General features: G+C 30.7%; 2 protein-coding genes across 3 annotated transcripts; one reads left to right on the forward strand and one right to left on the reverse strand.

The window, feature by feature from the left end:
- Positions 1-5458: 5458 nt before the first annotated feature.
- On the forward strand, positions 5459-17895 carry LOC136778788 (hrp65 protein-like). Of its 2 annotated transcripts, XR_010823481.1 has the most exons (13): positions 5459-5881; positions 6530-6715; positions 6796-7014; positions 7205-7506; positions 7748-8043; positions 8127-8317; positions 8388-8466; positions 8544-8563; positions 14871-14927; positions 15751-15824; positions 16023-16086; positions 16950-17320; positions 17747-17895. XR_010823481.1 is itself a non-coding variant. In XM_066735900.1 (9 exons), exons 1-9 carry the CDS (start codon positions 5603-5605, stop codon positions 11450-11452), a joined length of 1794 nt encoding a protein of 597 aa, XP_066591997.1. In that variant the 5' UTR covers positions 5459-5602; the 3' UTR covers positions 11453-12264. The 2 variants fall into 2 exon arrangements, 1 of the variants encoding a protein (XP_066591997.1); XM_066735900.1 differs by lacking the exons at positions 14871-14927; positions 15751-15824; positions 16023-16086; positions 16950-17320; positions 17747-17895 and adding an exon at positions 11231-12264.
- Positions 17895-20593, reverse strand: ERp60 (disulfide-isomerase A3). The gene is made up of 5 exons (XM_066735901.1): positions 20238-20593; positions 19679-19910; positions 19382-19590; positions 19198-19314; positions 17895-19139 (listed from the first exon to the last, which is right to left on the reverse strand). Exons 1-5 carry the CDS (start codon positions 20378-20380, stop codon positions 18365-18367), a joined length of 1476 nt encoding a protein of 491 aa, XP_066591998.1. The 5' UTR covers positions 20381-20593; the 3' UTR covers positions 17895-18364.
- Between the last annotated feature and the right edge of the window lie 1773 nt (positions 20594-22366).

A 22366-nucleotide genomic window follows, 5' to 3' on the forward strand; every position in this document is an offset into this window, starting at 1 on the left:
TCCTCTTCTCGACCCCAACCCCTCATTCCTACGCTCTTCTCCTCTCTCTCTCTCTCTCTCTCTCTCTCTCTCTCTCTCTCTCTCAAGATAGGCTCCTCGCCTCTATACTCGAGTAGCTTCCTTTTCTCCAAGTCCATATTTCTTCGTTCTCTCATTCTTATCCTCGCTTCTTTGCCTTCCTTTTTATTTTCCAAAGTAAAGTTTGTCGCTCCTACTCTCGCACGCTATTCGTTCAAGTTGCCAAAGCAGATAGGAACGGTCGGTTGACTCGAACCGAGCGGGAACTCGTCGTCAATGCGATATGTGCATACGCTTCTGGATGCACATTGCAAGTAACACAACCCTCCTCGATGCACCCTCAGCTGTTTTATTCTGTGTATGTATAGTGATATGTGCTCTATCGCCCGTGCGCACTCACACTCACAGTTAAATGCGTGTAGAGGACACTTTGACTGTACATACGTGGACAGGAGTGCATTGAAGCGGGGATGTACGTAGGCGCCACTGTGAATTTCCACGTAAAAACTTACCACCTTGATATGCTAGGACTCGATTGGAATATCATAGTGGATTAATCGGAATATTTAGATTGTGCCGCTTTAAATTGGCTTGGGCTTTCACATTAATCACGACATTTGGGTATTTTTTTATAAATAAACAAGTTTGTTAAATATATATAAATTTTATAATCAATTGGGGTATTTAAATAAATAAGATAATTGTTTCATTAAACATTCAAAATGGCGGCGTAGCAACAGCTCAAACTTAATTCCTCAGATTATCTGCGTGCTACTCTCAGGACGTTCTTATGGACCTGAATGAAAATTTAATTCGTATTATGCCAAAATACGTTCCAACGCTTTACATAAGCCTGAACTTACAAATAAAATAACATGGAAAATTATGTACCATTTTTTTTTAAAGAATCATCTTTCTCTATATTTAAATTGCAAGAGAAACTACGATTATTTAAATTTTATATGAAATTAAGATTATTCAGCGTTGGAACGAGTTTGAAGAAGTACTAATTCAGTTTTTATTTCAGTCCATTCGAATACTCTCGGCGTTGCAAGGCACAATTCTGTATTGAGTAATTGTTGCGTTACAATTTTGAATTATTTTATAATTTGTCTAAATATCTTTGAAAAATTATCATAAAAAATATTTTTGATTAAAGAACTTTTGCACCATGCTCCCTATTTAACTGTTAGAGAGTATAACTAAATTATATATAAAATCATAGCATAGTCTTCCACAAATTTGTGTGTATATGCATACAAATTTTTGCCAATAACCAATAGCATAACTATTACAAAAAAAATGGTTCAATAGATTTCCAGGGTTTAAAATGAACAAATTAGTGTTCCATTAAACGCGCCCGTCATAAGTAGATCAATATATAAGAAAACGGAACATATACATGCATGTGCATATTGTATAGTTTAAATAGTTTTCATTGAAGTTATTGCACATTCAAATCGGAGCAAAGAGAGTCTAGTGTTATTATAAGAAATGTGAAAAGCACATCGATTTTTAATCATCAACCCATTGCATTACAATTTAATTCCCAATAGTGCGTAATCCAAATAATAAAAAGTTAATTCGCACATCAAACCATTTACAGTTTTACTCAGCAATTGAATTGATACAAATCGTAAATGCTCAATGATTTGTATAGGGATATATGCAATGCGTGTGCTTTTTTAGTTTTTCTTAAAAAGTATGCCTGCAGCTCCGTATGCAGTAAAGCAAACTGTGTGAATGTCGAGTGTAGCCCGATCAGCTTTACAACGTCTTTGAGACGTCTTGTTGATGTTTGACTGGGTCAGCGTATCACGTCTCTGGCACGACATTGTAGGCTAAGGGATTAAATAACTTAAAAATAACTTTCATATAATCACAAATTTAAATCTTTATATAGTCTTTATTAATATTGAAAAAATAATTTATTCGATTTTTTTTAATATCTTTTTATTTCTTGTATGTGTAATCAGTGAGTTCATCTAGATCTGAAAATTTTCACAAGATACTGCGTTAATATTAACGTGTAATTAACCTATCGTATTCTTAGTTTTAGAATTGTCACAATTGAGTCGTTTCTCTTACTATTCGTAACGTCAATATTAATTTATTAGACCTTAATTCAAATTTATCAAAATTTTTTGGATGAGTATGCAATCTGCAAAAAATAAATTTATCAAAGAAACAACTGGTATTAAATTTATCTTTTCTGTGAAAAAAATTGATAAGAATGGTAAAAGAATTACACTTGCAGTAAATATTAAAATTTATTTAAACTTAGTAAAAACAACAACAAAATATATAATTAACTAAAAAAGTTAATTATATTTAAAAATATTAACTAGTTATTGCTTCATTGGATCACGTGATCACGACTAGAGCAATATAAAAGAACGTAAGAAAACTAACTGGCTTATATTTAAAATTTCATAGAGATTTTCTCTCTTAGAACAAGAAACCCTCCTGCAGGTAAAAAATAGAGACCCTAAGAGATTAACCATAAGAAAATGTTAGACAGTCATTTTTCTTCAAATTTCCACACCTTGTTAGCAATACCAGTGAGAAAAAATACTCCTCGAAATCACTCTGTCACTCTTATATCCTTTATTCACTCAATTATCTCGTTCTAAGGTTAATTTAGAAAAAAATTAAACGTTATTGGAAATGAGAAAAAAATAGCCTAAAGTATATTCTAATTCTGTCATTAAATATATATAAAGTTATATATAAGCTATGTAAGTAAATATATTGTATATTCTCATATATATATATATATATATATATATATATATATTTTCTAAAGTAATTTCTTTTATCAATGTATATTTATCTTCTAAGTAAAATTGCATAATTTCAGTTACAAGTTAAATAAGAATGGAATTAAAAAGAGTATACCCGACCAGATGGTAATTATCGGATAGTAAATGTAATATACACATAATACGTAATATATTTGGTGTATCATAGCATGTTCTAATTAAGTATGATAAATCCTAATGGAAATATTTCTCGAAATTGTACCTTTTTTATAACGCTACTTTCTGATTTTAAAATCACTTTGTTTATTATTTATGCTCTTATACACTCCGTAAAATTCGACGTAAAGTTTAGCCTTTTCTTACATATATGTTTCGATTCTGTCCGATAATATTCGACTTATGGACACGTGTTGTCAGACGTTTTCGGATAGAGAAATGTCGGGATTAATGGAATCCTCTATACCGATATTATAAAACGGAAACTCGTGTCAACGGATACGGCGATTCGACGATCGTTTTTAAATTCATTACATAAGTTTAGTGACGTTGTAAGCTGTCCTTTCTAGAAAAATGATCCGATTTTCGAAAACCATCTTTTCTCTTCGAATATAATTAATTTTATAATATAATTCTTTTCATATTTCAAAAAATTATTATTTTATTAGAAAGAGCAATGTGTGACGTTATTAAAATGCTGAAGCAATTTAAATTGAACTTCAAATAACGCTATTACGTTGAATATATTTTCTTCTGTAGTATTGGTACGAATGATTCCTGTGAAGCTAGAGAAAAAATTATAAAAAAATAGTGAAACGAGTGAAACCGACACTTTTCTTTCGACTTCCGCAAAAATTATTCTTAAAATAACTTCTGCTCTGTATACGGTCAGTAATGTAGGTCGCTGTTGGTAAAAACATAACAAATTATTTACAATTTATTTTTAAGTAATATTGTTAATATACGTATAGTTCACGCGCTAGAAATCTACTGTACCAGTTACACGTATCCTAAAATTGAAATAAACAAATTTATGATATATAATTAAATAATTAATGCTTCTGAAATATCAAAAAAGTTGAGTTGAAATAGAATATAAAACAAAATACTTCACTTTTATGCTTGCATCATATGTCCTTTTATTGTCTGAACTTTTTCTTGAGACTTTATTTTTTATAAGAAACTATTATTTTCAGTGGATTTTATTTTTTTAGAAATCATTTTTCAATTGTTAAGATATATTCTACATTAAATTCACTGTTTTCACCTTTCATGCATATGCATACTGTTAGCGCTATCTATCGGTAAATTTTTGTAATTTTCTCCGAAAGTTTGTGTATTGTATACCTCACTTCTCTTTATACTTGTGTTGCTATGCCGGAACGAATAGAAATATTAAGTTCGAAAAGAAACATGAAAAACTGTTGATATCATAGCATCTAATGAATATAAACAAGTAATTTATTTTACATGCTATTCCAACTATTATTTATTGATTTTTTAGCATTGTTTATTCAATTATAAAAGAATATTCATTATCTTTATTTCATTTTTAAAACATGCTTCGTAGATATGTAACGCGACTACTACATACTTTAAAAATGTCAACTGTATATCTCATCATAATAAAATAAACATTTACACAGATGAATAAAAAAAGTCACAATAATTGTTACTATTATTAAGACTGAAATTACGAGACACATGTATTTGTTTACACAATATGAAACTATTGATGGACTCAGTATAAAAAAGGATAGGTAATGTATGTAATATTGAGCATATTTAATAATTATTAGTAAATAAAAAAAAGTACGCCAACAAAATGTCAGCTAGAAATTTTTCACTGAAGATAATAGTTTTATAATACAGATTAATAAAATTTATAGTACTATGCTATCTATAGAGAAAGATTGTAAACTTGTGTGTTTGTGGTAATGATAAATAATTTTTTATGTTGAACCATTATGACTATTTATTTGTATTTCTCAAAATGGAATATACATTACCTATTTCTGTTTACTTTTTTTCTTAGCTCTGTAGAGTTCACCATGTGTGGCTTACCCTATCAATGCCTTTCTATTCATGTTTCAAATTTCATCCAAATTTTTGAAAAAGGGACAGATTCTCTCCTAGAATTAGGTTCAGAGAAAACTTGAAAATCTACCTAAAACTTGGACGTCCCATTTAAAATGGGACGTATAATTACATTATGTATATAATATATTGGTAGCATTCAGCAGAGACAAATGTTGAGGGAGCGATGTATGTTATTGGCTATTACTCTTAGATTCTATAATTTTATCCAATAGAAGTAGAAGTTTAAAAAGAAATCTGGTAACGTTACTGAGCTGCTACCTCTGCTGAATGCTACCATTTATAGATGACTAACCTTACGAATGGAGCAATTTTTCAAAATCTAAGTAGTTCCAGAAGGAAAATGAAATACGATAAACAAGTTTCAATGTTACTTTAACGAGGAATTTAAATAATATTTCATCCTACCCATATCAGTTTTAAATAGTTATGTCTCATATTCACAGACGGCGTTGATAGCCAGGCTAGTTAGATTTTTAGTTGGTAACGCCGTTCGAAAAAGCGGATGGAGCTAGTGACGCTGCCGTTGTCAGCGCCACCTAGGACTACCTTTAAATTGAAGGAGTTTTCGATGAGTAGTTCTCTGTGACTCCGGACGCCGTGGTGATAGGTTGTTTTTTTCACTCGTCGACATACAGAATCAAGTGAAGCACGTACATTTTTCGTAGTACTAATTATCGTATACGAGTTACTCTTCCTCGTATATTGCATTGAGTAATTTATCGGATATGGCTGGACCAGAAGTAGCAAACGTGAAGACTGAGGGGCCACAAAATCCACCACAAGAAAACAGCAATGAAAATCAAAGAGAACGCCCAGGAGGTGGTGGCGGCGGTGGCGGAGGCGGAGGTGGCGGTGGCGGTGGCGGCGGTGGTGGTGGTCCAGGAGGTGGTGGAGGTGGAGGTGGTGGCGGCGGTGGAAATCGTGGACGAGGCCGAAAAGGTGGCTCGCGCTTTTCTGGAGGACGTGGAGGAGGAATGGGAGGCAGAAATAATAATGATATGCCAGTAAGTTACCCCCCCCCCCCCCTGGTTTGTTTGCTGAAACAAGCATTTTTTTGTTTTATAGCGTTAATTATTCTTTTTCTACATAAAAATTGTACTTATCTTTGGCTTACACAAGCCAAGTAATCTTAATAGTACTTTATATTCATCTAAATATGTTACAAATCTTTTACGTAATCAGTTCGGTTTTAATTGAGTAAAGAATCCTCTTTTTCGCGACGTTGTAACAAGATTTAATTAATCGAGATGAAGACTAAACTTCTTGGTTTAAGGATCGGCTTGTTTCCTACTGAAATTGAATATTCCATTCAGTAGTAGACTGAGAAAAAATTTATTGATTTATTTTCTTGAAATACCTTCAAAAGATGGCGGCGCTTCCCCATGCAGTTAACAAAATGGCGGTAGCGTGCTTTTGTATCTCAAAAAAAAAAAAAAAAAATACATTTCCCAATGCCACGCTTGTATGATATTTTATTTATCTACAAGTGCCAGAATTATTCTTTATGGGATAGATCAAAATATAGTCCATATAGGAAACATGGTATAACAATTTATACTGTGTGCTGATAATTGGAGAACAACATAAATCTTATCAAGAAATGATAATAATATTATTTAAACTTTCTTGTAATCTTATGTTTATCTTTTCAGATGAAAATGAATGAATCTATGGATGGAGGGATGGATAATGAAGGTCCTATGGGAGGTGGACCCAATATGGGAGGACGTGGAGGTGGAGGAATGCGTATGCCTGGTGGTGGAGGAGGTGGGGGTGGAGGTGGTGGACGTGGTGGAAGAGGTGGAGATAGAAATATGGGCATGAACCGTTCACAAGATGTAAGGAATTTTTGTTGGATGTTTAAATTAAATATTAAAATGAATAAAAATTATTTTAATCTAACATTTTTTGTTTATAGGACCGCTTGATGGAACGTGTAATGAGTATTAGTGGACCTACTCATGAATTACCTCCTCAGGAGACTACAGAAAAAAAGTTTAGTGGTCGTAACCGTTTATACATTGGAAATTTAACAAATGATGTAACTGAGGAAGAGATTCAACAAATGTTTGCACAATATGGAGAAATATCAGAGCTATTTGTTAATAAGGAAAAGAATTTTGCTTTCTTGAGAATGGTAAATTTATAGTTTTTTATTCTGGTTTATTTAGACTAATGGCCAATCTCTTAAAGTGATTAAAATAATTACCGTTTGATAAAAAAATGATAATAATCATTTGGCTGCATTTCTATTATGATTATGAACTTTGTAAAAGTATATTTTTAAATTACCTTTAGGTAGATATTTATATAGTATTTTTTTACAGGATTACAGAGTAAATGCAGAGAAAGCTAAACATGAATTAGATGGCTCAAATAGAAAAGGGCGTGCAATCAGAGTTCGTTTTGCCCCCAACTCATCAACAATCAAAGTAAAAAATTTAACTGCGTGGATCTCCAATGAATTACTTGAGCGAGCTTTCAGTGTTTTTGGAGAAATCGAAAGAGCAATAGTAATTGTTGATGATAGAGGAAAATCTACTGGGGAGGGCATAGTAGAATATTGCAGAAAACCTTCAGCTCTACTTGCTTTAAGGAAGTGCACTGAGGGCTGCTACTTTTTGACCGCGTAAGTTGCATATAAAAAAAATTTTATGTATAGAACCCTATCGCCACGCTTGTATGATACTCATATTTATCAACAAGTGTCAGTATACATTTTAAAAGGGGAAAAAAAAGTAGATTCCATTTAGGAACCATGGTATAACTGATAATGTCCGCTGTGGGCCAAAAGATGGAATACAAACAAATATTTATGTTATTCTTAATCTTTGAGAAGAAAATTTTTGATAAGTGTTAATGTCCATTAGGTCGCTTCGACCAGTTGTCGTTGAACCATTTGAGCAACAAGACGATATTGATGGTTATCCTGACAAGAATTTACCGCGTAAGAATCCAGAACTCTTCAAGGCTAGAGATGTTGGCCCAAGATTTGCACAAATCGGTAGTTTCGAACATGAGTATGGAACTAGGTGGAAACAGCTACATGAATTGTACAAACAAAAAGAAGAGGCATTAAAGAGGGAAATGGTTATGGAAGAAGAAAAATTGGAGGCTCAAATGGAATTCGCAAGATACGAGCATGAGACTGAGCTACTTAGAGAACGTATGTATTGATGTAATCAATTTAATTTGTTTAAATTGTAGAAATTTAAAGAGAGATTTTAACTATTAATGTGATTATTTTAGAACTTCGCTTGAGAGAGGCAGACCGTGAAAGGCAGAAACGGGAGTGGGAGATGAAAGAGAGGCAGGCTGAAGAGCAGAGAACACGAGAAGAAGAATTGCTTAGACGTCAACAGGAAGAAATGGCAATTCGCATTAGGCGACAAGAAGAGGAGCTTCACAGAAGGCAACAAGAAAATAATCTATTTATGCAGGTTCGCGATTAATAATTTGTTTATTGCTTTTTGATTTTCAACAGAAGATTAGAACACTTTTGATTTTTAGGAACAAGCTTTGAGAAGTGGTGGAAAGAATTATGACTCTGTTAGTAATAACGATCGCGATGGATATGGTCAACCTGACGGTAAATATAGATTACTACTTTTCTATTGAGTTGAAATCACAGAAACTAATCTTTTGTTTCAATTAATAACTTTACAGGTGGAAGCAACTTACCTGTGGTAATGTATCCATTTTTTAAATATTTTTATTTAAAAATAATTTATCTTGTTAATATTTTCAATTATTTTAATAGTCGATTTATTTCTGACTTTTCATTTGAATTTTTTTGTTTGGGGACGTCTATTTTTGTAGGGCTATAGACAGGATAAGTTCTTAGATTAATTATCAGACCTCTAAACAAATTTTAATTAGACAATTTCTGGTATTCGCAATTTTTCCGCGAGTAAATTGTGAAAGATATATTTTAGGGTCCCCACGATTATCTACTTGTCAGCATGCTTTATAAGCAGAGTTTCGATGTCTTCAAATTTATAGAATTATTTAATCCGCTAATGCTTATATTGCAAAAGATTTAAAATATATATTTGTTAAACACGTGGAGGGTTCTACGGACAAATATAAAAACATTTTGCCCAGTCGTAAAATTATGAAGTCGGTGGATCCTTAATCTCTCATGAAACCATTCCTTTAAAAATGACGGAATATGTAACAATTAACCGATATATACTTTTAAAAAATTTTCTTTGCAGTTTTGCAAACAATCCTAGACACATGAATGCTTCATTTAAATATGTGATATCTGTATGATATCTCGTTTCATTGAAGGTGTTTTAAGACATTTTAACATTCAGCGCTTCTTAAAACAGTTGGTTAATTGCGTTCTTAATGAGATTTCATATCAATGAGACTAATAGTTTGGTTTATTAATTTAAACCGTATTACGTATGATAAGGAACTTCCTATAAGATTTTTCTTTAGAAATGACTATATTCTCTAAAAAGGTATTCAACTTAGATACAACTTAGTTCGCTTATTTTTTATTGTCTTGTAAGATTTCTCCACGTGCTTTGTAGACCTGGATCTCTGCTTTTCATTCTTTAGTCAAACTAAAAATTGAGCAATTTATTATGGAACTGCAACGCAAATCTTTACTAAAAAGCGAAAATCTCATTTTTATGAAAAATTAATTCAATTACTATTTTGTTTTATAAATTTGATTTTCCTTGTTCAATTCATTAGTTCCATAATAAACTTATCACCAAGAAATGCCCAACATTGTTAGACAATATATAAACAGAAACAAATCTAAGCCATCTCTAAGTACAATTAACCTCATACTTTATTGGGTATGGGAAAGAAAAATTGCTTTTAATATACAATTTTAGTCTTAACTGACTTCTAAAAAAAGCAATCAAAATTATACTTCAACTCCAAATGATATTTCACTATCATTTGATGAAAGTATCTAGGAAGCAAGGATTTTGTCCATAGTTTGTTAAGAGATCTTGATCAAATCTCTTTTCGCTATGCCCATTATCCGTTTTTGATTACCTAGATCTTTTTTTTTTTGTTTTGACAACTTTTAACTGAAAACCATGGGAGAGAATCCATAGTGTTAAGAAACACTTTGTATGATTGAAAATATTATAAAATAGCAGTATCTGCTTTATTATAAAAAAAATTCAAATATTGGAATGGGACCTCCAAAATCATGTAAGTGAAAAATAGATGGGAGGGTTGAGCATATATTATATATTACAGTAAAGAAATATCTTCAAGTAAAAACTGAACGCTTGAAAATTAATATAAAAATCGTCACTGGTGTGCGGTTGAGAAATATAATGTCTATTTAATTAAATATACAAGGTGTGACAAAATGACCGCATTTTCTTAAGGTAGATTGCTTTTGTGGACAGTTCTAAGCCGCAGCGACGCAGTGCCATCTCGCAAATACCGTTGCGTTATCTGGAACCTCTGCATCAATTTTATTAGGATTTAAAGGCTTTTAATGAGACAGACCATAAAAACAACTTATATTAAATCGATGCAATCATCTTGTTACAGCTTATATAGAATAAATACTGAATTACGCTTTAGTTCATTTTCTTTAACAAATAGGAGTTCTTCAAGCCTCTAAACATACTTTTTCGGTTTTAGTATGATATTACAATACTGAAAAATAATGCAATTTAATCAAGTAACAGTGTTACTTAAATTTCTATATTACGAAATACAATTACTTCGCACTAAATTCTCATTTTACTAACGTATATTTGTCAATGCTTATAGTCAGTTTATTTTTTATTTGATTTTCTTTAACGTATTTAACAAATAAATGAGTATACATTGAGGGGGAAATGACTTACTTAGTTTTCTTGATTTATTAAATTACTAAAACAGACTATAACCATTGATTATGAACTATCTTAAAGCAAATTTTAAAAAATATTCTATGTGTTGGGCATTCACTTGGTTTTCTTTTATAAAACAAACTCGATTGACAATATTGGATGAAAATACTCCAAAGATTATAATGAAAATTTGGAGTGTAATTTCTATTTTACGCGAGCGTGGACTACTCACGTTTATACTCGTAATAGCAAGCATCTAACATTGTATTTTCCCCTTTCTTTTCTATGTGATTTGACGAAAATTGACGATGACCTGTGCTGCTGTCAAACATGGATGATCACCCTGAAACTGTGAAATGTATTAATGGTACATCAAAAATCTGCGAAACTATTCTACTCTGAACTACATATGTGTGGCTATACGCCATTTTTGGCCGTGACCTTCAACACTCGTTAACCGTTAATTGAAATTAATTATAAACCGTTACCAAAACAACAAACTAAAATTTACATTTGTTGTACGCGAAATAACAGGATCCGAAATCTTTTATGGATGCATACAACAATATGGATCGTGGAAACCGTGGCGGGGGGTATAATGACGATCGTGTACCAATAATGGATTTGATGGATATGCGAGTAGACATGGGAAATATGGGGGGTAATCGTAGTGGCAGTAGTAGTGGCCGTTGGCAAGCCGGTGGTAATGACCGTGCTCGTCAGGATGACTATCCTAATAAAAGAAGACGGTATTAATAAGCTCATTTGATATAATCATGCCATCTATAGGCATAATCGTGTAAATCCTACATTTTAACGTCCTCCATTACTCGTCTGATAACAATCTTCAACATTTTTCTTATTCATCGTCTTCTGGCGTTAAAGCTCTACACATGTCATATAGTTGTTGTCAACTAAACTTATCTCTGTAAGTCATATGATTCACATGTGACATCAGGATCAGTGGAATGACTTCTATAAGAAAGAAAAGGTATCTAATACAGGAGTTATTACGTACATATGCTTCTTCCCCGCCATATCTACGAGGAACAATTATACAATAAGGTTGGAAGGAATAAGATTGAACGCATTTTAAAACTTATTGTTAACATTTCTGACGTTTATTCCTATAATCGTAAAGGTTGAAAATTGTGCAAATAGATTAAACGATATTTATCGAATATTATTCTTTCAAACGATTGATATTTAGGTATCATTATTTATTAAGGAATACACAACATAATCGATGAAGCAAACTACAATTAATTTTATTTTTGTTACTACTCCAAAAGTGGATGTTCGTAAACTACTTTCTTCGCGAGGAATACATCGCTTATACAGTATGCAGTACTCGGTTTTTTACGAGGCAGATGATAAACAGTTAATTTATGTTACCAATATATATTTATATATATATATATATATATATATATATATATATCAATTACAAAAATTGATTGCTTAAATAATGGATCTTATATCGCTTATGTATATTGATTTGTGACTATTTTGAAAAAAATTCAATTTACATGTAGGCACTAAATATATAAAAATAAAGAAAGTAACAAGTCGTTGATATAATTCATTTACGTTACTTAGGCAATTATCAATCTATCTCTGGTTTCAGGTTGAATGACTGTCGTTATTATTATTTGTAAAGTCTTTTGAGAGATTTTTCAATTATAATACAATATTCTTCTGTGCTTCATAATTTTAATAATATTTGAGATGGAACTGTCGACTGTATTTTTTTTTTATTTATTTAGCTTAAATTATATAAAAATTACACAAGCAAGTTCTATTTCTATATGAAAGAGCAACAGATATCTTTTAACTCAACAATCTTTTTTATTAATCTTCCATTCTGTACATTATATTGTCACGTATTTGTGATAAAATTTAGCTAACAAACACGAGTTAATAGGTAATCTATTTTTTATTTATAAAATAATTTAGATGAAATCATAGTTTTAAATTTATACAACATTCTATTCTATTTAAAGAAATGAATATACTACATCTTATTTGTCTATTATAGGTAAAATCGTTTCTAATATTTTAAAGTATAATATGATAAACTGTTTTTTATTTATTTTTTTACATTTTTTGAAGGTTAAGTTAAATATCAAAATGCAAAAAATATTAACCTAATTCAGAATCGCTATTTGTTATTCAAGTTAATCAGCTCTGATCTGTATTTACTAAAAATATTTGTTGGCTTTTTTAAAAAGTGATTTTTAATTGTTTTTAATAATACACAATATTTAAATAATTTAGATTTTATCTAACTTTTATTTTAAAAAATAATTCAACTAGATAACGGAAGTAAAAGTTCTAATTAAGTCTAACAAAAAGTTAAGATTGTTGGTCATACTTCGTAAATTTTTATATTAATAATGTAGAATTGGTCTTAAATATTAATTGCTTTCAAAGCTGTTATTAGAATCTTGAAAATTGTTTTTCTTGTAATATATGAATGAATAGTACCAGCAATTACAGTTACATCAAAATAAGCTATTTAAACTAAACATAATGAGTCAAGAATCTTATAATGGAGAGGGGACTGCAATCACAAGACATATGCTTACTTACTTGAAACTACTAATCAATGCACTACTGAAATGAGAGGTGAGTAGACTGTCAAAATGTTATTATGCGTAATCTTAAATTAATCTTTGGGTGGGCTAATATTGATTTGTAGGTAGCAAAATTATGATGATGTATTTATATGGATATATGCATATATTTTTTGTATGATTTTATTCACAGCTGAGCCATATAAAAAATTATACACCTCTTCAATGCATCTTCCGATTAAATGGAGAATAGAGTTGGAATGATGAGATGGCGTTCTATGAAAATCTGCAGTATATTTTAAGTTTACTGTTGACTTCCAAAGTTAACAAACATCTCTTCTTTAAATAATATTGTACGAAGAAAATTTTCGACCAACATCAAAACCTGTCTTAATATATCAGCCTGGAGTTTAAGTAATTTAACCAATGGCAACCGATATTTTAACGCGGATATTTAGTAATGGTTGTCTTGGTGTACTCTCACAAATCTAGGCTGCAAACTCTAATTCACAAATTTAGGTGGCATATAAAAATTAATACTCAAGGGAATTTAAGTAAATCTAATAACTTTGAAGTTATTAATTGAAACTACATACCAAATAAACTATTTTTCTCCAAGAAATTACTAGATTTAGAAATGAATTTTATGCATCTTTTTGTTATTTGTATGACAGATCTTCCTTCATAAATCTTGAAATGTTTTGAGAAAAAGTTATTTGGCTTAATAAATCTATACAAATGGAAGTATTCTTTTTGTAAGAGATTAACAATTTACTTATAAATTAATCTAATTTATGTGTCTTTACACAAGTAATTAATAAGCAATATATTTTTCTATAAAAAAGTAGCATATACATGAAAATTCCTGTTTAAATGTACTCCATTACTAATCAGATAAATATTATAGAAATTATGTCATTGAACTATTTATACATATTTTAGTCATAATTAGAGAAATACATTGCTTATAAAATTTTCACTCTATAGTCCTTCTCTTTACTAATAAACAAATACTCTAATATTCAATAACAGAAATAATTTCAATATATTTTTTAGCCCATTTCGTGGGTTTATAAGAAAATTTAGGAACTTCTACAATAGCTTTTTATTAAAAAGAACTTAATAAAAATTTATTTTAATTGTCCTTTTTTATGGTTTAAACCTCTATAACCTATAAAGGGCCGACTAATCCACTTTGTAATATATCAGAAAAATGGAGTTTTAAGTCCTGTTGTGTTTCTTGATTATTTTTTTGTTTTTAACATACCGAGATATAAATTACTTACCACGATTTCTGTTTTACACTTACTATGTGCTTGACACTTAAAGCTTACTATAACTATTTTTATGATACATTTGTTTCGAAAGGTAATAACAAATTCAGTGTCGTCCCTCTACAGGTTTTAATTATAGTATACAGTGTAAGACTCAGCTAATTCCAAAGTATAATGAAGATAAAATCTTATTGTTATTTTTTGAAAATCAAACTTTTGTTAGTACCTGATGATCTTTTCGTAGCACTATGGATTCCGGATCTTTGAACTACTGAAACGGGAACTTGTTGAGAGAAGAGCTAATTACTCATTGTATGTTTACAGATGAACGCTGTTGCTGGCTAAAAAAGAGAATATGAAGAGATTTTAGAACTCATTGATGTAAGTAATGTTGGAAACTTATTTTTAAAAATGTAGGATTACTCTTTTATATATTTCAAGTTTATTGTTTTCATTAATAGATCAGGTTATTGTCACAGTAGCTATGAAATAATGTAAAAACAAAAGTTTAAACGAAATGATATCTTAATAAGTCTCAATCGGTTTATGATAAATTTATAAATCAACTGAATATATTGAATTCATATCTAAATAAACCAATAATAATGTTTAGTTTAAGTTATAATTTTTTTTGGAGTTTCATTTAATATTCCGTTGTCTTATAGGCCTGCTGTATACCAACAAAATGATAGTGAAGTTAAATGTGTAACTGTATACTTATACAAAAAAATAGCCCCACAACTGACCAAATTTACTGATAAGTAGTGATAATGTGTATATGCATCATTACACAATTTTACTTCTATTGCGTCGTGTTAGTATGCAGGAGGTCAATAAGCGAGTATTATAAAAAAGCTGTGGGTCGTTGAGGGTATAAAATGAAGCCACACCTTTGAAACATTTTTGGAATAATTTATTATGATATTTATTTAAATATCTTAATCTTGCTACGTTATGAGAAAACTTAACCTTTTTGTGTTAAATATGTGTTTTTCAATTTTAATATATCTTTTGTAGAAAGTAATGAATAAAAAACAGCCCTATCTAGTTAGCCCTCTCTACATGCCTAAAAATGATGAAGTTTTCTTTGTGAATTTTCGTGATCGATTATCTCAACGTGTACTGATTATTATTAAATCTTCGATCATTATTTACAGTTGAAAACAAAGAATCTAATCTTCATATAACCACTTTTATGTTTCAGTGATAATTAATCAAGATGAAGGAATGACTACTTCTAAGAAACTTAGGAAATTTGGTGTACATTAAGTTGTGCAGGTAAATAATTAATTTATTATACTCTATACTCATAATATAATAAGTTTAATGAATGATAATGATGATAAATCTTTCGGGACTGACAGTTTTGATGATAATCCCTTATCCCAACGTGTTATATCACTGACTTTCTCTTAAATACTTGTCATTAATCTCTACAATATTTTAATATCTACTGATCAGTATATTCTTTTTTAGTATTCAGCAACTGCCGTTGTGCTATGGATTTTGGAGAACAGAGTAATTAAACCAATATGATAAGGTAAATATTATTTTATTTTAAATTAGCAGCACACATAACAGTAGTAAAAATGTAGATACATATTTATTTGCTTTCGATTTGTTTTACAGTGCAGTGAGTTCATAAAATGTTATTTCTTTTAAATTATAATGAGTAATTTAAGTGATACATAGTTGCGTCAAATTTAACAATTATGAGAGGTCTTAGTTAAAAAAAATACATACTCCGTAATCGTAAAAACTTGATAATCATAAACAAATACTTTAATTGTTGGAAACAATTGTAATGTAACATACAAACATAAAATATCTCATCTGAAAGTTCATAAAAGAAAGATTTCTAGTGTATTTAGGTCTCATACATATTTATTTATTTAGCGCTTGCTAAAGGAATTCTCAGCTATGGCATTCACTCTTTATATTTTAATATCTCGCCGAAACTTATAAAATTACACCTTTTAACTAGAGCGGTTATTTGTAGGCGGATACACAGAATATCTGAAAAATTTTAAATCTTTTTGGCAGGGATTATAATATTTTATGGCTAATATTTTTCAAAGAAACCCATTTAGTTTTTAAAGATCGCAAATAATTACTAGTTACAATTATAACGTATGATTAAAATATTAATTTTCCACTTTAGGAATAAAAGCTTATAACATTAGGGCCTAGCGAAATTGAAGGCGATAAATATTGTAAAATGTGTGTTTACTTTATGGATTTTCCTCTTATATTCATTTATATACATGATGTTTCCTTTCGGGGCTGAAAATCTGATGATAAAGCCTGTATCCCAACGTGTTAATTACCTGATTACAATTATAATCAGTTCGTTAAATTTTATTTATTTATTTAAGAGTACTAATATATATTTCAATTTCATAGATTGGTGCAAGGAATTGTGGAGCCTGCAAAGATAAACTTGGAAATGCTAAAATACAGACTGCTCTAGGATGATGCGGTTATCCATGATGAACCACATTTACCAGTTAATAGTGAGACGATATCCACAATATTTTCAACAACATGGTATAGGCGGATAATATTTCCGTCCTTATTATTCTGAGAATGACTATACGATAGACATAAATTACCATCTGATTACCATCAAGTAATATCGTAAATGTTGCCACCTCGTCAAGTGCAGTTCTTTCATTGACGGCTGCGGTGGTGTGGTGGATTGGAGGTGCTTTCATCGACGTTGATATTGGCTATGAAGTTGCTGTCTCTAGAAGCCTACCTTTTGATAAATAATGGTAATAATTTAAAATTTCTAAAGATCAAGTCCTTTTACAGTAATAAAATATGATTATTTGAGCTCCTATTGACGTAAAAATATTTTTCCGATTCTTTTACATTAATGTATTAGAGAGTAGGTGTTAAGAAATGGTTATTAGTTTTAGTATTAAAGTGCTTTGACTCTGCTAAATTTTATTTTTATTTTAATTTAGATTCTAAGATAAATGAAATTACTAAGTCATTTTTGCACCTTAGGTATCATTGCACTGTTTTTCTAGAAGATAAAAGATTGCAACGAATTTCCTTAAGTCTGATGAATTATTGGCTAGAGTCCTGAATTAGAGATGACAAATCTTCGTTCACAATCTGAATAAATTTGTTTAAAAATATAATAATGATATTTTTGACATATTTCATCTATAAAATTTGGAATTTTGTTACAGATTGTCAAATTCGACCAAGGAATCAACGCTGTTTTAGAGTCAATATACGATTTATACAGAATGTAATAAACTAATAAAAATTAAAACAAAGAGTAAATGGTTGATTATTATTAATTTTATTAATAGATTTAATATAAAACTAAGTATAGAATTTTTCATATAAAACAATTTATTTATGAAATACATCAGTGAACGGCGTAATTTCTTAAGATTAGGAATAGCGTGTATGAACGGAATGAGAAAAAACAAATTCACTTTAATTCAAATAGATCTTAAAAAATGCTTGGCTTGTAAATTTAATACGAAGATTTTCTTTATCACGTTTGTGTATTATTAAAAATATACATAAGTTTAGGTTTGCACCTTATGCCGGCATGCATCAATGAAAAAACCTATTTTTACACTTGGCAAGTGTTTCGATTAAACTGTACTTTTCATCAATTATTATTACCTTTATTATTTATTTAGACTTGCTTCAGCCTTTGTAACCGCTTACTTTTTCACAATTTTATGTGAAATAGTAAGCATAATAAAGTGATAATTTCATCGTGAATGATCATGTGGAGATGACAAATGTTTTGTTGAATAATTATACATTAAAATAAAATCAGCGGAGAATTACAATTCGTCAGATGCTGCCTTTACGGCTTTACCCTTACGATCGTATCCTCTTAAGCCGTCAGTCGAGTGTTTAGCAATATATTTGATGAAGTCCTCCAGGTCTCTACCACCTTCATACTTCACTGGACTGTCTTTAGAATCTTTTGGAACCCAGAAAAGTGTAGGAAAGCCTCTAACCTCGTAAGGAGCAGGTACATCATTAGCTGTAGCATCGAACTTGACAATTTCAACATCCTCGTTAACAAGTTTTTCTCCTAACTCATCGAAAATGGGTGCTAACTTTTTACAATGCCCACACCATGGAGCATAGAATTCAATAAGAGTATCTTTCCCGTTATTGGTGACTACATCATCAAAATTCTTAGCTACTGCTACTTTTACGCTTCCGCTGTTATCTTCGGGTATAGGTTCTGATTTCAAATACGGTTCAAGATTACCAGCTTGTAAACCCTTTAAGAAAGTCTCAAAGCTTTCTACTGAAAATTCATCCTTCAGAATGAACTTTTGGTTTTTCGTATCTCTAGCAAGAGCAATAGGTTTGTCTCCTTTAACATAATCGACGCCAAATTCATTCAATTCATGCTGGAAGTCGTCCTTGGAAGAAATTGCAAAATTGAATTCTGGGAAGTCCTTTGCCACCTTTAAAATTCTGTTACGCCAGTAGTTTGTTCCTTTAGGATTTTTAACATAATCTACTGCATAATAAGCTACAACTAGTGGATTTTTAAATTCAACAGAATTGTCACGCGTACGAATGCCAACAATACCAAAGCTGTAAGGAAAAACAATTAGTTGTATTGAAAAAAAAATTTGTTTCAATATATACTTACTAGTTTTTAGTAATAAAGTCATGGATGTCTGTAATGGAGTCACCATCTTTGAAAGTAACAGTATTTGGTTCAAACTTATTTTGAAGGATCTTTGGTCGGTAAAGAACAATTGTATCTCTAAAAGATATTCATGAATGTCATTATTTTTTCTTCCTGATTACAAGTATATGTCTAATTTACTTACTTGTGTCCTTCCTTCTTCAGCAATTCTTTAGCACTCGTATGTGCAAATCTAACTTTTTCTCTTAGTTTTTTAGTTACAGCATGATAGGAAGCTGATAATGCAGAGTCATCTTTTTCAAAGAAACCAACTACTCCTGCTTCGCTAGAATCTAAGAAAGCTTTAAGATCTTTTTCATTGGTTAATTCTTTTGAAGCTGGTCCAACTTGAGCCTGAAAGAACATTAAACAATATTGAGGTTAAATAAGTATTTTTTTTAAGTGAAAAAAGACTTAAAATAGACAAAAAAAATTACAATACCTTCATGTATTTTGCAATACCAGCTGCTTCTCTAGGTCCATTGTATTCATTCACCAAATCACTCTTAGAGAAGATTTTAAGTGTTGGATATCCATTAACTGAATATTTACTACAAGTTTCCTTTCCAGCTTCTGTACAATCAACTTTTGCCAATGTAATTGGCGGATCATTGCCAATGAGCATTTCTGCTGCTTTTGCATATTCTGGCTTCAGCCGTTTACAATGACCACACCTGCAAGAATTTTTCATTTTCAGTTGACTAATAAGCTACTTAAGGGCTTAACAAAAATATTCATATTTCTATCAAGAAGTACAAATAGAAATCAAAATAGATAATTGCATGTAATTAAAACTCTCCTAATATTTGAATGCAAATAATATATTACTGTTTGACCAAAAGATAGCTCAAAACCGGGTCTGATAAAGTAAAGTAGAAGCTGTAATATACTGAGGAAACTATTGTCCATAAGTATGAGAAATGTTTATGAATTTAAATATTGAAATGCTTCATAATATTAATAGTATTCAGTAGGTTAATGAAGAGAGACAAAATACTTACCATGGTGCGTAAAACATGACAAGTGTATTCTCATGTCGTTCAAGTTCATGGGAAAACGTGTCGTCAGTAAGCTCCAAGACATCTTTCTCTTCAGCCCAAACAACTAGGAACAAAAGTGTAAATAGGAAACACTTGGTCAACATCGTGCAAATCGATGTGAAAAAGAATTAGCGTAACCTGAATTCACTCAATAAAAGAAAATTCAATGACTTGACCAATATTGGGAAGACGTTACACGAAACTCTGAATTGCAGTAAGTCTTGGAGTCTTCTTGAATATATCAAATAGCGACGCACCGCACCGCGAGTAAAATCTCGCTTTGCTGGCTGACTCCTTCAGTGCTGTCGTTCTCTGATTGGCTACAGGACTGACCAGTTAACCGTAGTTGGCCGCGTGTTCAACCAACAAGCACCAACAGAAATGAGTTTCGTGTCAGTCCGTCGGATTTACAAAAAGAATCACTTCATCTCTATATTTTATCTCTATCTTTTAACTTATTTCTGTTTGTCCTTACCTACAATATTTAGTGTTAAGACCAAAAATTTTAATCATTAGGAAATTATAGTATTTCCTAACGAATTTAAATGATTTTAAAGCACGAGAAAAAAGCCGGTTGCGCGAATGACGCGCTCTTTCATGGAGCGGGAAATTTAAATTTGCCCGTTAGTGTACAGATTTGCAAAACATATTAAATTATGATTACTCCCGTTAACTTTTGATCACGATCAGATTGTTAAATGAACTGCAAGCTAATTCTATTAGAAATAGTCATTTTACCTACAATGACTGAAACTTTAATAAAAATGCGATATAAATTGCAAATTGGATGTATTTATTGTTAAACATTCAAAAATATATGAGTAAAAATCTGCATTTTTTTAATATTATAAAAATATTAACCCTGGTTAGTTTATTCGATGCAACCGAACAAAGTAAATCATTCAAGGGTGAACGTGCCTTTATAAGAAGACAAACTCCTCTCTCCCTTTGACGTTGGATTTTACGCAACGGTAAGTTATGCGAAGATGCTTCTTGTTTAAATCTAAATTGGATTTGCTCGATGTAAAGTAAGGACTGTGCAGTCACAAAGGTCCTCGTTTCTAAAATTAATTTTTAGAAAGAACAAAGCAAACGTACAGTTATTCATTCAAATGACTGAGTTTTCTAATTTTCACTTCAGTTCACTAAAACGTAATAAAAAGAAAACATTTCTTCTGTAATTAAAAATGCTTTAATAATATTTGCCAATAGTAAAATATAGCATAATTTATAATAAAAAAATTGATTAAATTTTATTAAAACGTACTAGGGGTATCAATTTATCGATAAGTGCTTATATTGCAGGACTTGGTAGAGTGGTATAGTGATTTGGTGTTTCTATTGATTTTTGGAAGGAGGAAGAAGAGCGGTTGAAAGAAAGAGAATAAAGGGGTTGAAGATTTCCGGCTGAACAATCTTTCCTGTCAGTATTTGAGTTTTCTTGAAAAACTTTAATCGATACTGTTATAAAGCTAAAAGACTCGTTATTTTTCTTATATCCATTATAATATTTGTATTCTTCGTGCGAATAAATTTATTCGGATGTTTTTATATTGCAAATTTAAAAGTTGTTTTGAAAATCATTAGACGAAAAGAATATTTTCAGACTGCAGTAGAAACAGCTTTTCCAATAGACATGACAACAAAATGGATATTTCTCACTTGTAGATTTTAAAAGACTGCAGTGCTTTACTTGTCAGAGAAAGGACCGAAAAAAAAATGGATCTCTGCTGTTTGTGGATATTTGAAATGTAGTGTTCGTCGGTTCGCCCTCGTCGAAGGCGAATGTTCGGATTATCCTGTGCTACGTGAGTAGAAAGCCTGATTTCTTAAATGCCAGTCAATTCGCCTACAACACACTTTCCACCTCCTATAAAAAACATCAAATAGCTTTTCAATGTTTGAGATTTTTGAAACCGATAATAATCCTATATGATAATTATTAGGGAGTATTTACACTGTGTAGCCAGCAATGCAATAGATAAGATTAAAATTTGAAAAATGCAATCGAATGTATGCTTTTATTTTATTAAACAAATCAAATATCTTGCAAACGGTGAAAACCAGTTATGAAAATGTTTATATTTTCA

The sequence above is a fragment of the Prorops nasuta genome, unplaced genomic scaffold, assembly GCF_024137725.1.
Source record: "Prorops nasuta isolate Cenicafe-Biocafe unplaced genomic scaffold, Cenicafe_Pnas_1.2 PNAS00015, whole genome shotgun sequence".
Classification (NCBI taxonomy): Eukaryota; Metazoa; Arthropoda; class Insecta; order Hymenoptera; family Bethylidae; genus Prorops; species Prorops nasuta.